We start from the raw sequence: 15508 nt of genomic DNA, 5'->3' as shown, positions 1-15508 counted from the left end.
TTAAAGGGACAAGGAACTCTTCCTTCTTCATCCCTCTCCCTGCAACCGGAGAGATGATGAACACAGGAGACAATTTTCAAAGAGAAGTTCTTCTATGTGTGAAGAACCCTTCAGCCACTGCTCAGCATGAGCTCAAGAACGAAACACCCCAGTCCTCAAACCACCACCTCCTTTAACCACAAACATTTTCTTAAGGAATAGTCCAGATCATTGTATTCAAGTTTTTAATCCATATACATCATTACTCATACAAGAAAAGTTACACTGCATCTCTTCCAGAGAAAGTAATTTAAAAATATCATGAATACAGTTTCAACCATGCTAATAGCAAGACTCCACTGCTTATTATACTGTTAACCAGTCTTACACAGGGCTTTTGGGGGTGGCTAACAGTAAAATGAAGAAGTGAAGTTTAGGACCCAAAGTGCTCTCATCCCAAAGTGTTTCTGTACACTCTACTCTGAGGTAACTAGACAATAAAATGCTTCAGTCACCCATAAGGAAAGCACTCAAACTGCAGTCATGCATCCATGCATTTGGGTATTGTCTTCTGGTTCCTCAATTTCACACTTTGCTAGAAGCGTGCAGTAGCAGCAAGTTTCAATTACTCACATCTAAAACACTTACCAGTATCGATGAGCCTGAACTGTGGCGTTTGGATCCCTGCTTCTGATATGCAGACAGTATCCTTTCAAATTTTCTTACACTGGGTGGTTATCATTATTTTGAACATAGCTTTCTGCATCCTAAAGAGACATATTAAAGCAGGAATATAGCAACTGACACATTACTTATTACAAATCACGTAAGTGCGGTAGCTTTTTTTAGCAAGGAAAAAGCATTTCTTCCTTTAAACTTAGAAGAAGTGAAATGCATCCCCTGCTGCCATAAGTAATGACAGAAAGCAACCTTTTAAAATACTAAGTGGTTGCTCTATTTATTCATACCCATGGAAATTGCACGTTAGCTTGCCATGTGCACAAATGGATTCACATCTGTAAATTGCAAGTAATTCAGTAAAGTTTACTGCAGTACAGTTAACTCATTTTTTTGCCTGTCTGCTCTGTTAGCATCACCCCCATTGCCTCAGAAGATGGGAATTAGTCCAAAGGATCCTCTAAGGAAGCATCATTGTATAAGGCATTACTACAGCAACTCCGCAGCTGATACAGTTGATACCAGCTTGCTGGTATAGACTTCCACCCTGGAGCCATTTCTACGTGAATACAGGTCTGAGTGATTACAGTCCGATTTAAACTCACTCTCTTATCTCACCCAGAAATAGCTGGTGACCAGGAAGTCTTAAGTCCAGGGCTAGCTTTTCTCTTACTTTATATTCAGGAAAAATAGCAGCCATAGTCAGTATTTAACAATCATCTATTTTCTCCCATTTGCTCTCTTAATCCAAGAGAACAAAGAAACGTTGAAATGTATCTGCTGCTGGAGTTCACTCAACATTTCTATAATTAACCCTGCTGAGAAACTCATTTTAGAAAGGGTTGATTTTTTTTTCCACAGAGAAGGGAAAACAGATTAATTCCTTGGCAACAAAATTCTAATTAATCAAAAATGTGGCTCTATTCATTCTTAGCTTCTTCATTACAATAAAATATCAGATGTTTACCACTGAAATTATAGTCTTGATTCAATGCAAAATCAGGTGGCTCTTAACATTTAATTATAAAAATAAAAATTAGGTTTATTGACTCTGCACAAGTGTTTATCTTGATCTGTGATTCACTGATTACAGAGATAAATGATTTAACACAAGGCAGGACATTTTGCAAACAACTGGAGAAACGTGCTTACCTCCTACCCAATAGACTGTCAATCATTCCAGCAAACCATCCCCATGTCAACAGCGGAGAAGTGGCTTTGTACCTCCTCAGCTTCATTCAAGCAAAACAAAAAACCCGAAATTTTCAAGAGCAAGCTGGCCTGTATATAAAGGCCACTTAGGGCACTACTCATGCTGCCACCAAGGTCATTGCAGAGAGATCTACTTTTCAGTACATACAAGCTTCCATTGCATCTGTTCCAATATAAACAGTAGTTTTCCATGCCAGTAGCCCATCCATCGTCTGACTCAGTTTTCTTTGAGCCACATCTCTCTTCCGTTAATGACAATGCAAATATGCCCAGAACAGGGAAGTTTTGTCTTTTCATAATTGAACGAACCTGACCTTGCCTGTATTTAATTGCTTAAAACTTGTATGTCGACGCTAGTTTGTGCGTACTGTAATTTCTAAAGGAAAAACATTGAACCTTACTTACCCTGGTAGTGTCTGTCTTCAATCATGTTTGCATATGAAACCCAGCTGTTGAGAAGTGAAATAAAAAACAGCAGTGCCGCTGGCTTTTCTGTTTTTCCATAGATTTCTTGAATCTGGGGGAATGGATCACAGAGACATGTGTCTGAACCTTGCATTTTTTTCATCCCTAGACAAAAGACACCCCAGATTTCATCGTTATTTGATATAAAGATAGTAATTTGAATAGACTAAGAAAGCAATGGGTATGCTGGCTAAATGCATAAAGGATATATTCTTGCACCTACAAACTCCAGAGACAGTGAAAAGCTGAGCGGTTAACATTTATTCAACAAGCTTCACTCTCACTCCTCTCAGGCCTCTAGTTTTGATAGCTAACACCTTTGCCCCCTCAGGTTTTTTAGTCTACACCATCTTCTAGAATTAAGTAGCTACCTCTGCTCCATCCCACAAAATTCGTCTGGAAATCCTCCCTACTAAGATGCCTGAAGTACTTATCTACACAGGGGAATCTGAACTTCCCTGTCCTATCTCCTTAGCATGGCCTTAACCACCAGGAGAATACTCACAATTCTTCTGTTGAAGCTCTCTCACTTGGACAGCTTAATTATCTTTTTATTAGGCCAGAGAAAGACAGACATTGCATTTGAAAAGTGAGGGCAGCCACCTGCTATTCTTACCCTACACCAAACAATATACAGGTATTGTGTGAAACATTCACCGGACACACCAGGAATACCTTCTCGCAGATGCATGTGCTGTGGTAGATTCTGGTTCTTTTTGCTCTTTGGCCCAATAAATTTTATCTATGACATTCATCACAGAAAATTTAAAGCAATCATAGGCATAGCCAGAGGCAGCTATTTGGGTGCCTGGGGAAGCTGAAATGCGCTTGGCTAGAGAAGTGTTTCAGTATGCAAGGACACCCTCCACTAGCCCAGGTTGCCCAAAGCCCCATCCAACCTGGCCTTGGACACTTCCAGGGATCCAGGGGCATCCACAGCTTCTCTGGGCAACCTGTGCCAGCACCTCACCACCCTCACAGGGAAGCATTTCTTCCTAATGTCTCATCTAAATCTACCCTCTTTCATTTTAACGCCATTACTCCTTGAACTAGATGATCTTTAAGGTCCCTTCCAGCCCCAACCGTTCTATGATTCTATGCAAAGTCCGCAAGCAAGGATTTTAGAAAATTTAAGCCCTGTTTTCAAATAAGCACCCTAATTACTAGAAAATCCCTCCTTGTTGCTTTGTGATTGTGAACAGAATATCTAAATAGAGTCTTTATATATTTCAGGTGATGTTGCTGGATGCTACTGTAATTCAGACAAGAAACAGCAATAGCAAATAGGTGTAAAACCAACTGGTTACTGTCCCACCCTATCGACAAACCTTCTTGCACCACCCCGGAGGAGCTGGACCTGCCAGGTGCACGTACACACTGCTGAACACCATTTCACATGACAAAGTTCTCCAAAGAGGAGGCTTTTCAAGCTAACAAAAAAAAGGCATCCCTTAATTGAGAGGACGCAAGGCAAGCTTCCTCCAGGATAAATGGCGCTTGAGAAAGGTGACTTAACAGCCTATTATGTTTCATCACACCAGTGCAGCGTGCGGGAGCATCTTTCCAGGCCCCTGTCATTTTAAGCGACAACTCTCCATTGTGGCTGAACACTGTATCAATCCCTTCAGGGAAAAAAAAGAGGAGCAAACTCCCCAAATTGTGAATACCTGACTGACAGGCCAGGGTTTGGAGTACAGCCAAGAGGGAATTCACAGCAAAAAGCCCAGTTAATCATAATCTTCACTGGATGCAAAGTTTTCCCATGTCAGATTATTCGGAAGAAAAAAGGCTCTTTGTTAGAGCACCACACATTTTCCTGCATTCTCCGCAGGGGGTGGGAAACAAAACACAAGAAGATAGCTAAGAAATGAATATTCAAATGCATTGAAGTTTCTTTTTTCCTTTGTGTCTTCACAAGAAAATATCCTCAGAGAATTATTGTTTCTGTGAAGAATTGATGAGGCTGCCAAGCAAAGCAAACTGGATTTTATTTTGATGGGCACACCGCAATGTGTATTTATCACCCTCTGTGCTTTCTTGGAGCATGAGTATTACTGCATCATACCATCTATGCCAACGACCTCATCTGGAAGACTATAATGCTCAGAGAGCACCCAAAATGTATTTGTCTAGTTACTAGCCTTAATTGCTAGGCTTTCAGCAGGAATACAGTGAAAAGGCAATAAACACAAGTTTCCTTTAATAATAGAGGACTAAGTTATTTTCTCATACAGCTCTAGGTTAATGTATATTTGACTACATACTCTTTTCCCAATAAAAATATTTCCAAAGAGTGAAACACAACTTTAATCTTTTGGAAAAAAACTACCCTTAAAAACTTGATATTAACAAAGTTTTTCATTTCTCTTGACTTCTGTGACGTTTTAATCCAAACCTTCACTGTAAGGCTTTGGTAAGTGACATTTTACAGTCATTTTAAGTAACAAATAGTTAAGGACAACATGAAATTAAACTTATTTTACCAATGAGAATTACAAACAGCTTTTGAAAAATAGCACTCAAGATATTTTATCTACAAAATATTATTCCATTATTTTATAAACGGAAATGTACAGAGCTCAGGAGCCCATTGCTGGGGGTGGTATATCTTTGAAAAGTCTTGAAACTTAAGGATCAGTTTAGTCATTCTTCTTGCTTGCTCTCTTCTCATCACTCACCTCTGCCAGTTCTAGCTAAAAGTGCAGCTTGACTATCATTAGAATTTAAAGCACTGAGTATTTTCTACTAATAACACAAAAATTTGCAGAAATCTCAGTCCTCTTTAGGTCAGAATCACTTTCTAGCAGCAGCCTAACAGGCTTCAGAGCTGAGTGTAAGCTCAGCTGGGATTTTAACTAGAACACCACAGACTAGAATTTGAGAGTAAAACCCTCCTGACCATCTTCTGTTTGCAAGAGTGGACACATGTGTCAGCATTTGCTATGCCAGCAAATGATACCTTGATAGATTTATGCAGCAAGAGATTTAGTGAGAAAGTTATAATGAACCTCTGAGCATATTTAAGGAAAAACAACTGCCAGAGAATAAGGCAAAGATAATTACTGTTGACATGTTTAATCCCTCTGTGGTAGATGAAATAATTCAGCTTGGTTAAGATGCTATACACAGAATATAGAGGAGTGTTTCAATAGAGATGGCATTTGGAACAGAAGATGGCAGGTGCAAGTAAAACTTTACTTCAGATATTATGGGCTTTGTGGTGGATTTACTGCACTCAAGCAGCAATCTCTTAGGGGAAAAAAGAAAAAGGTTATCTGTGCAGTGCTGAGTAACTCCCTCTACACACAAAAGACACAGGAAAACTAGCTAACGGAAAGAAAAGTCTGTTTTCAACTCATAACAGAATTTTGCTTTTAATTGCACACAGAAGAAACTCGGAATCCCCTATTCCCTTTATGCCATTGTAATGCATGCCATTTCCAAGCAGTAAGAAATTTTTATTACCCATTCCACAAGGTAGAATCCGCAGCACAGCCTAATAGTCTGACTTTCAGATGTACTTCCTACAAGGAAGACTGGATATAGGCATGTGGTGCCACGTACCTTTGAAAAAGCCAGACTTCTCAAATTGCAGAAGGTCATTCAGAAAGTAATCCTTTCAGCTAGAAAGATGGCAGAACGGAGGAAAGAGGAACGCCGAGCCCCTGTTCAACACGTTCATCAGTCCATCACAAACTTAGAGATAGTTATAACGCACACACATGTCCCAGTGCATCACATGCCCGTCACTGTGGTACCTGATGGCCTGCAAGAGCACACCTCTCATGGATGGGATTACCCAAGAGCAGGCTTGAAAGTCAGTGTGACACAAATGAGCTATCAGAAGTTAGAGCAAGACAACCTACAGAGCAAGCAGCACCTTAGGATGAAAAGTGGCTCAACTTAGAAAAGGCAAAGCTGGTCAGAAGGTTGAAAGCAAGCCATGAGAAGAGCAAACTCAAAGAAACAGCTTTCAAATATAATCTGGTAGTACAAAAATTCAGGGAAAGAAGAATTTCATTGAAATGAAGAAAAAAATCTTCAAATAAAAAATACTGTTAAAGTTCTTGATACAAATTCATTCCTGATGCAAATCCTCTGAAACCAATCAGCTTACACTAGAGGAAAATTTATTTGCTGGTGTGAACGCAACATTCTTCCAACTAAGCCAAACAATTCAACACAAGAACATTGTGAATACTTTCAGGTGAACCAGAAGAGTAAAGAGTGTCTGTATAACATCAGTGTAGTCTGTTTTGTTAACCCTACAGTACAAGGTATTCTGCTATTGACATGCCATTTAACATTACATGTGGCATCTCCCAGCTAAAGCACTGGGGGGGGGGGTGCAATTTGTGCAAGAAGCTGTGTTTTGAACGAACATTAACTTTTGGATGTATCTGTGCAGTAGGAATCCTTTTGAGTAGGAGCTTAGATGCTGCTTGTTGGCAAGAACCTAATGAAATCGGGTCTTAAGAAAAACGCTTCATAGGCTGCTTTAAGAATCCACGCTAGATTCCAGTATAAATACATGACAGAAGAAACACAAAACGAATATAAGTGGTTTCGGCAGCACAATCACTTGGGGAAATAAGACCTTCCAAAGGCTCTTGCAAATAACAATAGCAAGCTTCTTTTTTTTTACTCCATCACATAAAACATTCTGACAAGGAATTAACTGCCATTGTATAGTCATTCCAACTTTTTGGCTGAACAGTAATATCAGATGCTTAATACTATCAAGTGTGTTTGACCCATATGCAACAGTAACCTCTCCGATATGACAACAGAGCTCATGACATTACCTATAACAACACTGCTGGTGCTATCGAAGTAGCACTAAAAGAGCACCTCTTTTCAGTAGATCCCAACTGAGAATGAATACCATTGCAGCACCTCCTAACCACTTGGTTCATACACAAGCAATATTGACACTCCTCATCTCTTCCATATTTATCTGCCCCTCATCTTTCTTGCTCCTGTCTCATCTTCCCTTCAGTCAGCAAAGGGTGGTGCTGAGACAATGTCCAACACAAAGAAGGGGGCTGATGGACACTGAAGCTTGCAGTATAGATCCCTGTAAGACCAAGGCATGCAATGTGCAATGGATCTGCAGGTTCTGTAGAAATGCTATTTATATGTATATTTACATATATATAAGTGCGGGTTCTGTCACTATTATAATAATCTCTTTTCAGGAACAGAGCTGACCCTGTGTTTTAGCTGGTCCATGAACTTCTGACTTCAGCAAGTTGGGTGGAAAGCACACAAAGTAGTGAAAAAATAATATAAACCTAATCCTCTAGTTCAAGGACATGGAGCAAACAGGCCTTTGCTCCAACTTACACTTTAGACTTATATCAGGAAATTCTTTCAGTCTCAGTGAAAGACTTGTCTATGTTTCTCTTTGGCAAGCAGAATTCTTCTTCATTTGTCAAAAAAAACTGATAAACAGCCATGAATCTCAACTCTTAGAGAATTCATCTCTGAAATGTTGAAAGAGCAAAATTTACATTAAATAGCACCTAAATTATTTCAGTGTATTACCTGTAAAATGTTTGACTACAAAGAATAGAATGCACGTGAAGTAGAAACATGCTCTTTCCTAGGTACTGTAAACTCTTTAGCTCCATACGCTCAGCACCAGTGCTAAGAAAGTGCCCTGCTGAACCTCAGATGTTTGATTTTGACTATACACACATTTTTGTGCTGTTACCATCTTTTCACAATAATTCATCTTAACAGAAATATACCTACAGAAGTGAAGCACCAAAACTCTCCATCTCTATTTCTCTTTGTACCATGCTATTAATATTCTTCCAGTGTAGTTTCTGGTGCATGCATTAAGTTTTAATTAGCATTCCCTGAAATTAGCATGCCTGAAAGAGGCATTTGTTTGTTTAGGAAGCCAGGTTTCCATCATGGGTTTTTTGTTTCCTTCCCAACCTTCACCTCAGAGTTTGACCAGCTGATTTAATTTGCCTGATTTTAAAAGATAATGTAACAACTGAAGGCAAATAAACTGAAGTGAAATTGAATCAACTCATTCAATAATATGCCTTAATATGATTTAATTTTATGCAGACTAATGAATACAAGATTAGGTAAGGCTCGAGCAAAGCACACTGCAGTGCCTCCTGGACCAGGCACTGCCACCTCCTTTCGCCGGTGCTGCGTCCTGCACCGAGCTGCTCCTGCCCTGCTGCGGCAGCCACCAAGCGCTGCTCTGGCACCCAGATTTTGGGCTGCCAGTTGTCGTCCCCCCGCTCCATCATTTCTCCCAGTTCCCAGGCAGGCCAGCGGCAGCAGCGATTCCTTTGGCTATCTACCCGCAATTGAGGCTGTGTACATTTATCATTGACCGCCCGGGCTACGCAGACTACATGCCACTATCTGTGGAGATATCGGATGGTAAAATTACATGAGATCACTTTTATACATTGTGGTTTTTCCATCTGCCACATATCACCTTATTTGCCATAATTTCCCTAATCTTTAAAAATATTTTTTTTAAATAATTTAAAAGTCATTTTGTGCTGTTATACACTGTATGGAATTACACATGACATTCTGCTGGGTAAATAATGACAGGAATACGGCCTGCAAGCCCATCTCCGTGACTTAACAGCAGTCTCGTCTTGTAGATGCAAAGGAGTAAAAGAAGTCTGACCTCTAGTGAACCCAAGTGCTTACACCACTTCTGCAAGAGGCAGAATCTTAAGTTATCTTCACGCTCTGGAAAACTTTATTCATCCCTCTGAAATGAAGATATATTTTTGTTACAACATAACCCAGAGCAAAGTTGAGGACAACAAAAGTATAAATAAATATTATAATCCTAATTACTACAGAGTTTTGAAGTGACTGGAGAGATTAATATTACAGAAGCATCAGAATAAGGAAAAAGCTGTGGTTTCTGACTACTACATTGTACTTCTGAATCTACTCTGCCTTCTTTTCATTTTTATTGAATAAAATAATTTCATTAGCTATACTTAAAATATATCAAATATTTTATCCAACTGAGAGATTTCCAAGATATTTCAGGGTGTGCTTATATCATGAACTACTTAACTACAAGTACATACCTGCAGGAGACTGCAGTTTCTCCTAGATACCCATCAGACATTAGAATTAAGGTATAATAAGAGGGATATCTATTGCCTTTAAAATTCACTTGAACAAAGAAAACACAACAATTGAAAGATGTATGCAATAAACAGCTGCACTTGCAAGGATTCCTGCAAGCAGTATTTCAACAAAGGAATCGGAAGTGCCTTACTTGAGGCACTTCCCTGCAAAGCTCCCACAGGCAACTCTTGCTTACAAATTCACAATTCTAGTCCTAGAAAGAGTAATCCCAGACTAGTTCCTTGAGGAAAGCAGCCTAAAATAACCTGGACAATCAGGCAGCAGGGCAGAAAGCTACAGAAAGTTGTGTTTTCAGAAGGTACAAGCCACAGAATCTTTTAAATTCTCATACCATCAGTGATTTTTTTTTTTTTTTAATCTTTACAACAGATTACATTCAGAGGTGTAATCATGATACATCTCACAGAATGCCTGAGGGTGGAAGGGACCTCTGGGGGGGTCATCTTGTCCAACCCCCTGCTCAAGCAGGGCCACCTAAAGCCCCTTGCCCAGGACCGTGTCCAGACAGCTTTTGAGTATCTCCAAGGATGGAGGCTCTACCACCTCCCTGGGCAACTGGTAAGTGATTCTTACACATGGAATTACCTGATAAGAATGATTTCAGTAAAATTCATTATGAATTTGGTTTTACACAAGCCATTAATTACAGTTCCGCTTGACAGAAGTACAGCATCACATCCATGAAGCACACAAGATGTTGGACTTTGTAAAACAAATCCATTATTGACAACATATGTTCATACAAGAAGTACAACTCCGAGCAGAGCATGCAAACCAAACCAGATTAGTGCTTTCTTTGGCATAGCTAATGCTGTTACAGGAAGAGGAAAATATCTATGGGTAAGATAAGGAGGCATGCCTAACTAGAATACAGGCACTAAAAGCACTTCAATTTACATATTCTTGACTTATTTACCACCTTACGTATAATCCTAGCTTATCATTCATTGGATTTGGCTAAACCACAAGGATATATCACACATACTCTTTAACCCATATGACCATGCTTCAAGTAACTCTTTAGTTGAGCTAGCATAGATAAAATTACACATCACTCTCCAACATCGACTTCTGGCATCAGGTGATATCTTGATTCAGGACATCACTTGAAACTAGCAAACATCCCACACGAGAATCATCATGAAAAAGTGTCAAGGTCATGTCAAAAAACCTCCCCTATTCTTAACTTGGTACTGGTGCCTCTGGTTCCCAGTCAGGGGCCATACAACTTTTCATCCTTGTGCTTTTCTCTTTAAATATTACCTAGCAGAGAACATCAGTGCTGTTTCTCATATCTAAGGCTACCAAGAACAACTCAAGCAAGAGCAGAAAGAAATACAAACAGTTTAAATTGATGGCTGCTCCATGTATTTGTGTAACCTCAAAAAGGCAAAGGCAGTAGCATAGTAAGGAAAACCACTCGAGGCACACAAGTTACCAACAGAATAATTATGTCAATAACCGTAATAAAATTAGCAATTCTTTTAACCTTTGCTTAAAAATACCTGATACTGTCAAAAAAGGAAAGATCATAAGGCTGAGTCTAGCAAAATCTCCCCTGAACAAAGGGCACGAGAGATACTACCATGTGTTTGAACAGAGATAATGGCTTCTTGATTAGGGGATAAGAATAATTTTCAAAGCTCAGCATAAATAAAGAAATCCAGTGACAGCTTGAATGTAAAAGATTGTTTTTCTTCTCCAGTTTGATTTCTGAACACACGAATGCATTTGCTCTTCATGTAAGTAACCCCAATTCTAGCAAACATGGTATTACATGGCAGGCATCATCCCTAAAGGAAAAAAAATATCTCAAAACCCCACCATTTTTAGTATTTATAATTGTACTTCTTGGGAGTCACGCTCCAGCTCTAGGTTACCAGAGCACACAGCAATTACACCTTCTAGCTCACCTTTTACAAAGGGAAGCCAATATACAGGAATTGTATCAAAGCACAAACAAGGAAAAAGAGTAAACGTCCACCCCATGCTAAGACTCACTTTTTATGGTGAGGCATGTATGTACTGCAAGAGAATAAACTTTGGCTGTTACATGGCTGGCGATACCAGGGAATGAAGGTCACTCGGGTAATTCCTCGATTTGAATATACATGTTTCCAGAATCTTCCTTTCAGAAAATTATAGTTACATTACAAAGCTTTTGTCTTCACGCAATCCTAGCTCTAGTAACGAAAAAAGCCCAAAGTGGTTTTGGGTCCCAAACATCTACCTACAAACTAGAAGCGTTGTAACACCCGCGATAAGTGGCACAGCCCCTCTTAGTACCAGGCAGCAGCTGAATCTTATCTGAGAGAGCACCAAGAACACCCCTTTGCCAGAGTCAACACTCAGTGATCCCATCCCACAAAAAGCCATGCAATCAGTGAGTTATTAAGCATTACTTTTTTTTCTCTTTTAGGTAAGAGCTTTTCCTCCCAGTTAAGAGCATCGTGTAACTTGTGGTTACTCGGATCCGTTTTCAGAGGCAGGCTCTGCCCGCGTTAGGTGAAGCCTTTACCCGGGCTGCTGAGCCTGGAAGGCCCGCGGGGCGGAGCCCGGCTGGAGCACGACCACATATTTCGTTGTTTTAAAGGCCGCAGAGGCCGCGGGACCCCGCGAACGGACGCCAAGAGCCGCAGGCGACGGCCGTGAAGGACGACCGACTGACAGGGCGGGAGAAGCGGCGGCAGATAATCAGCTCCGCTAAAGCAATTAGTGCCCCAGGCTCGTCCCGCTAATCGCCTCACGCCAGCGGCCGTTGGGGCAGGGAGGGAGGGAGGCGGCGCGCGCCCTGTCCCGCGCGCCCCGGTTCCCGCGCCTCCAACCCGCCAACCCCCCAGCCCGGCCCGAGACCCGACTTCCCCCGTCCGGCGGCGGCGGGAGGAGGGAACGGCCGCGGAACGCCGCGCTCCCATTGGCTGCGCGGGGCGGAGAGCTGCGAGGTGATTGGCTGGATCGCCACCCCCCCACACACCACCTTCGGCGGCTCAGCGGGTTGAATTCAAATCGGCACCGGGAGCGGCCGCGCGGCGGGATCGGACCGGGCTGGGCAGGACCGGACCGGGCGGCGGCGGCACCGCTACTCCCGGTGAGTGCCGGCTCTCACGCGTCGTGGGGTGGGCAGCGGGCGGGCGGCGAAGCGAGAGCGGAAGACAAGCAACTCTCTAGATGCGGCGGTGGCGCCAAATGTTTAAACCGGATCCCGGAAGGGCCCCGCCCGCCCGCGGCGGCCAATCGGCGGCGCTGCACAGTGAGCGGCCGGTGCGGCGCGGGCGGGGCGGGGCGGGGCCGGGCCGTTGGGCGGCGGGCGCGGGCCGGGCCCAGAGGCGGGAGGCGACGAGACGTCCCCGGCGGCAGCGAGGGCGGCGGGAAGCGGCCGAGGTGGGAGCCGCCGCCAGCCCGCCCGCTCGCTCGCTGGCCCGTCACGGCAGGCCCCGCCGGTTTCCCTGCTAACGCTTCCCTCCTCCCGCCCCGCAGAACCGGCGGGACCTGCGATGCGGAGCGCCGCGGCGGGACCGGCGGGTGTCGCCTCCTGAGGCTGCGCGGCGGCGGGAGAATGCAGCAGGCGGGCGGGGAGATGGGGACCGGCGACAAGGTATTTCTTCGGTTCCGTCTCGGTTTCCTCCGTGCCTGCTCCGGTGGGAAACCGAAGGAGCAACAACCTCCCCCCGCCGGGGGGGGTACTGTCTCCCCGGGGGCGGTGGGGCTGGGTCGGCGGGGCCCTGCCGCCCGGGCCCGGCGCGGTGACAGCCCCGGGGTGCCCGGTGTGAGGTGCCCGGTGCGAGGTGCCCGGTCCCGGCCCTTTGCAGCGCCTCTGGGCGTGAAATCTCTTGGGTCTGACCGGGGGCGTATACAAACCGTTGGATGGCGGTAATCGAGCGCCTTTTACCTTCGCTGTCATTTCCATCCTTCACAAAATTACCTAAAACTGCACCTTGACGATCTTTATCCCCCGATTTTGTAACGAGCAGAGCTTCCTGGCTCCCCCGTTCTTTTTATCCTTAATAAAAGGTGTTTGGCTCCTTCTTTATAGCTTTCTGCTATGGATTAACGTTCACTCTGGCTGTGTTTTCCCTAGAGGGGAAAAAAAAGGAAAGTTACCTCAAGAACACCACGGGCCCCGTGTCCTAAGCCAAAGGCACAGTCAAAGAAACGGTTTCGGGGAAAGGGTTTGTTGGCTCGAAGTAAAACTGCAACCTTTGAGCCACCCCAGAAGTGCAATTGATCTCTATCCCACTCCGACTGTTATCAACAAACGGGTTATAGTGCTTTGGGTTTGTAACATCACGGGTTTTCTTCTTGGCACGCAGGAAAATCATTCTTCTGAGCCATACAGGAGCGTATTGCAAACGCCTTTGAAACAAGCAGCTACCTCGCATTCGGTATTGACAGAGATACAGCCTGACTGTCAGCCTCTAACCACACCCCCAAAACCTAAAGAAATCCTTCCAGCAGATCCATGGACGCCTACTTCAAACTTGAAAATGCTGATTAGCGCAGCTAGTCCTGAGATTAGGAGCAGAGAACAGAGAAGGGAGCTGTCAAACAACACAAGTGAGGTCCTACAGGCAAAACACTGTTTGCAGGTATGTTGTAAAGGTGTCGTCTTTATTTACTTTTTTTTTAAATTAGCTGAAGGCTGTTTATTCAGCATAAAAAGTTATACATTAACATGCTACAATGGTTTTAAAGATTTGATTTCAGAGTATTTACCAAATATAAGTAAGGATATTGTCTAGTTCCATGCAACAGGTAACGTTTTGCTGGTTGTATTTCACAACTGTTGAGGGCAAAGGGAGAACACCGGGCCTTTGACAGTGCTCACAATAAAGCTGTTAAATATCTATGTTCACATATTGTCACAAGTTTCAAATTCTCTTTTTCTTATTCCCTTGTAGGATCACTTGTCGGGAGATGAGTACGAAAAATCTCAACCAAGTCGCAAAGAGAAAAGTCTAGGATTACTGTGTCATAAATTCTTAGCTCGATATCCTGATTACCCCAGCACTGCAGAGAATAATTACATTTGCCTTGATGAAGTATCCGAAGAGCTTAGTAAGTTGGTGTATATGCTCTTATATATATTATTATCTATTTCTTCATACAAATGTGCCAATAACCTACCATTCATGCTAGTACATTTTTGCTCTGTAAAATTTTAAAAGCTTGCTGTGTACTCTCCATCTTATTTAAACTCAGCTTTAAACTCTTCATTCTTAGAGCAATTCTTTTAAAAAGCTAAAGTTTCTTCAGTGAACTGAATTGACAAACGCTGAATTTTGTTTAATATTAAGCATCTAAATTATTGCCGATACCACAAATAACCAGATGCAGTTTTTCTGGATCTAGAGATGATGACGAAGATTAGTGGTTGGATTTTTGCGGCAGGAACAAGCTCTTCTCAAGCTGAACCCACAACTTCCTGTCCAATCGTGACATTAAAGCAAGAAACTACTTTCTGCTCTCTGATAATTTAACTTTCTCATTTTATATCACGATTTTTATATCGTGCCAATCATCTACCGAGAGTCTAAGTTGCTAACATTAAGCTGAAGCTTTTTTTTATCAGAGCTATGAAATTACAGTATTCTACAGATTGTAACACTGATAGTAGTTATAGGTCATACTGCTATAAAATTTTTGGTGTCGTTATATCTTCAGAATATGTTGGGGGACACAGAAGAGGAATGAATTGCAAATTAAACAAAACATTATTCTATTTATACTTTGTAAAAAATAACATCTCTTTTAGAAAATGCCTAGTCAAAACCAAGAGTTTAACAGACAAAAAAGAACAGGAGAGGGTGTTAATAGAATAACATAAAAAAACAAGTTACAAAACAGTTGTCTACCGTGAGTTTCCAAGGTTATTTAATGAGATGATTTAAAATTGGTGCAATGAATAATCAAAATTGCTTTGTGTTTTTTTTAAAGCTGTATTGAAACCCATCTAATGACTCTCCTGGCAACAGTAAGTTTTCTTTTTTAAGCAATGCTGTAAACCAAGTAGAACTGTGGAAAA

General features: G+C 42.4%; 1 protein-coding gene across 2 annotated transcripts in view; it reads left to right on the top strand.

Moving 5' to 3' along the window:
* Window positions 1–12854: 12854 nt before the first annotated feature.
* The window catches only part of E2F8 (E2F transcription factor 8), a 12039-nt gene continuing 9385 nt past the window's right edge, over window positions 12855–15508 (top strand). The window contains exons 1-4 of one of the 2 annotated variants that reach the window (XM_054826157.1): window positions 12855–12867; window positions 12964–13081; window positions 13797–14072; window positions 14385–14541. In XM_054826157.1, the coding sequence (XP_054682132.1) occupies window positions 13043–13081; window positions 13797–14072; window positions 14385–14541 (472 nt within the window). In that variant the 5' untranslated portion in view covers window positions 12855–12867; window positions 12964–13042. Of the gene's footprint in view, window positions 12868–12963; window positions 13082–13796; window positions 14073–14097; window positions 14542–15420; window positions 15458–15508 lie in introns of those variants that run through there. The other variant, XM_054826158.1, reaches the window with a different exon arrangement.

The sequence above is a fragment of the Grus americana genome, chromosome 5 (assembly GCF_028858705.1).
Source record: "Grus americana isolate bGruAme1 chromosome 5, bGruAme1.mat, whole genome shotgun sequence".
NCBI classification, from domain to species: domain Eukaryota; kingdom Metazoa; phylum Chordata; class Aves; order Gruiformes; family Gruidae; genus Grus; species Grus americana.
Note: the sequence above shows the minus strand (reverse complement) of the source record. Positions and strands in the feature narration are given on the sequence as shown.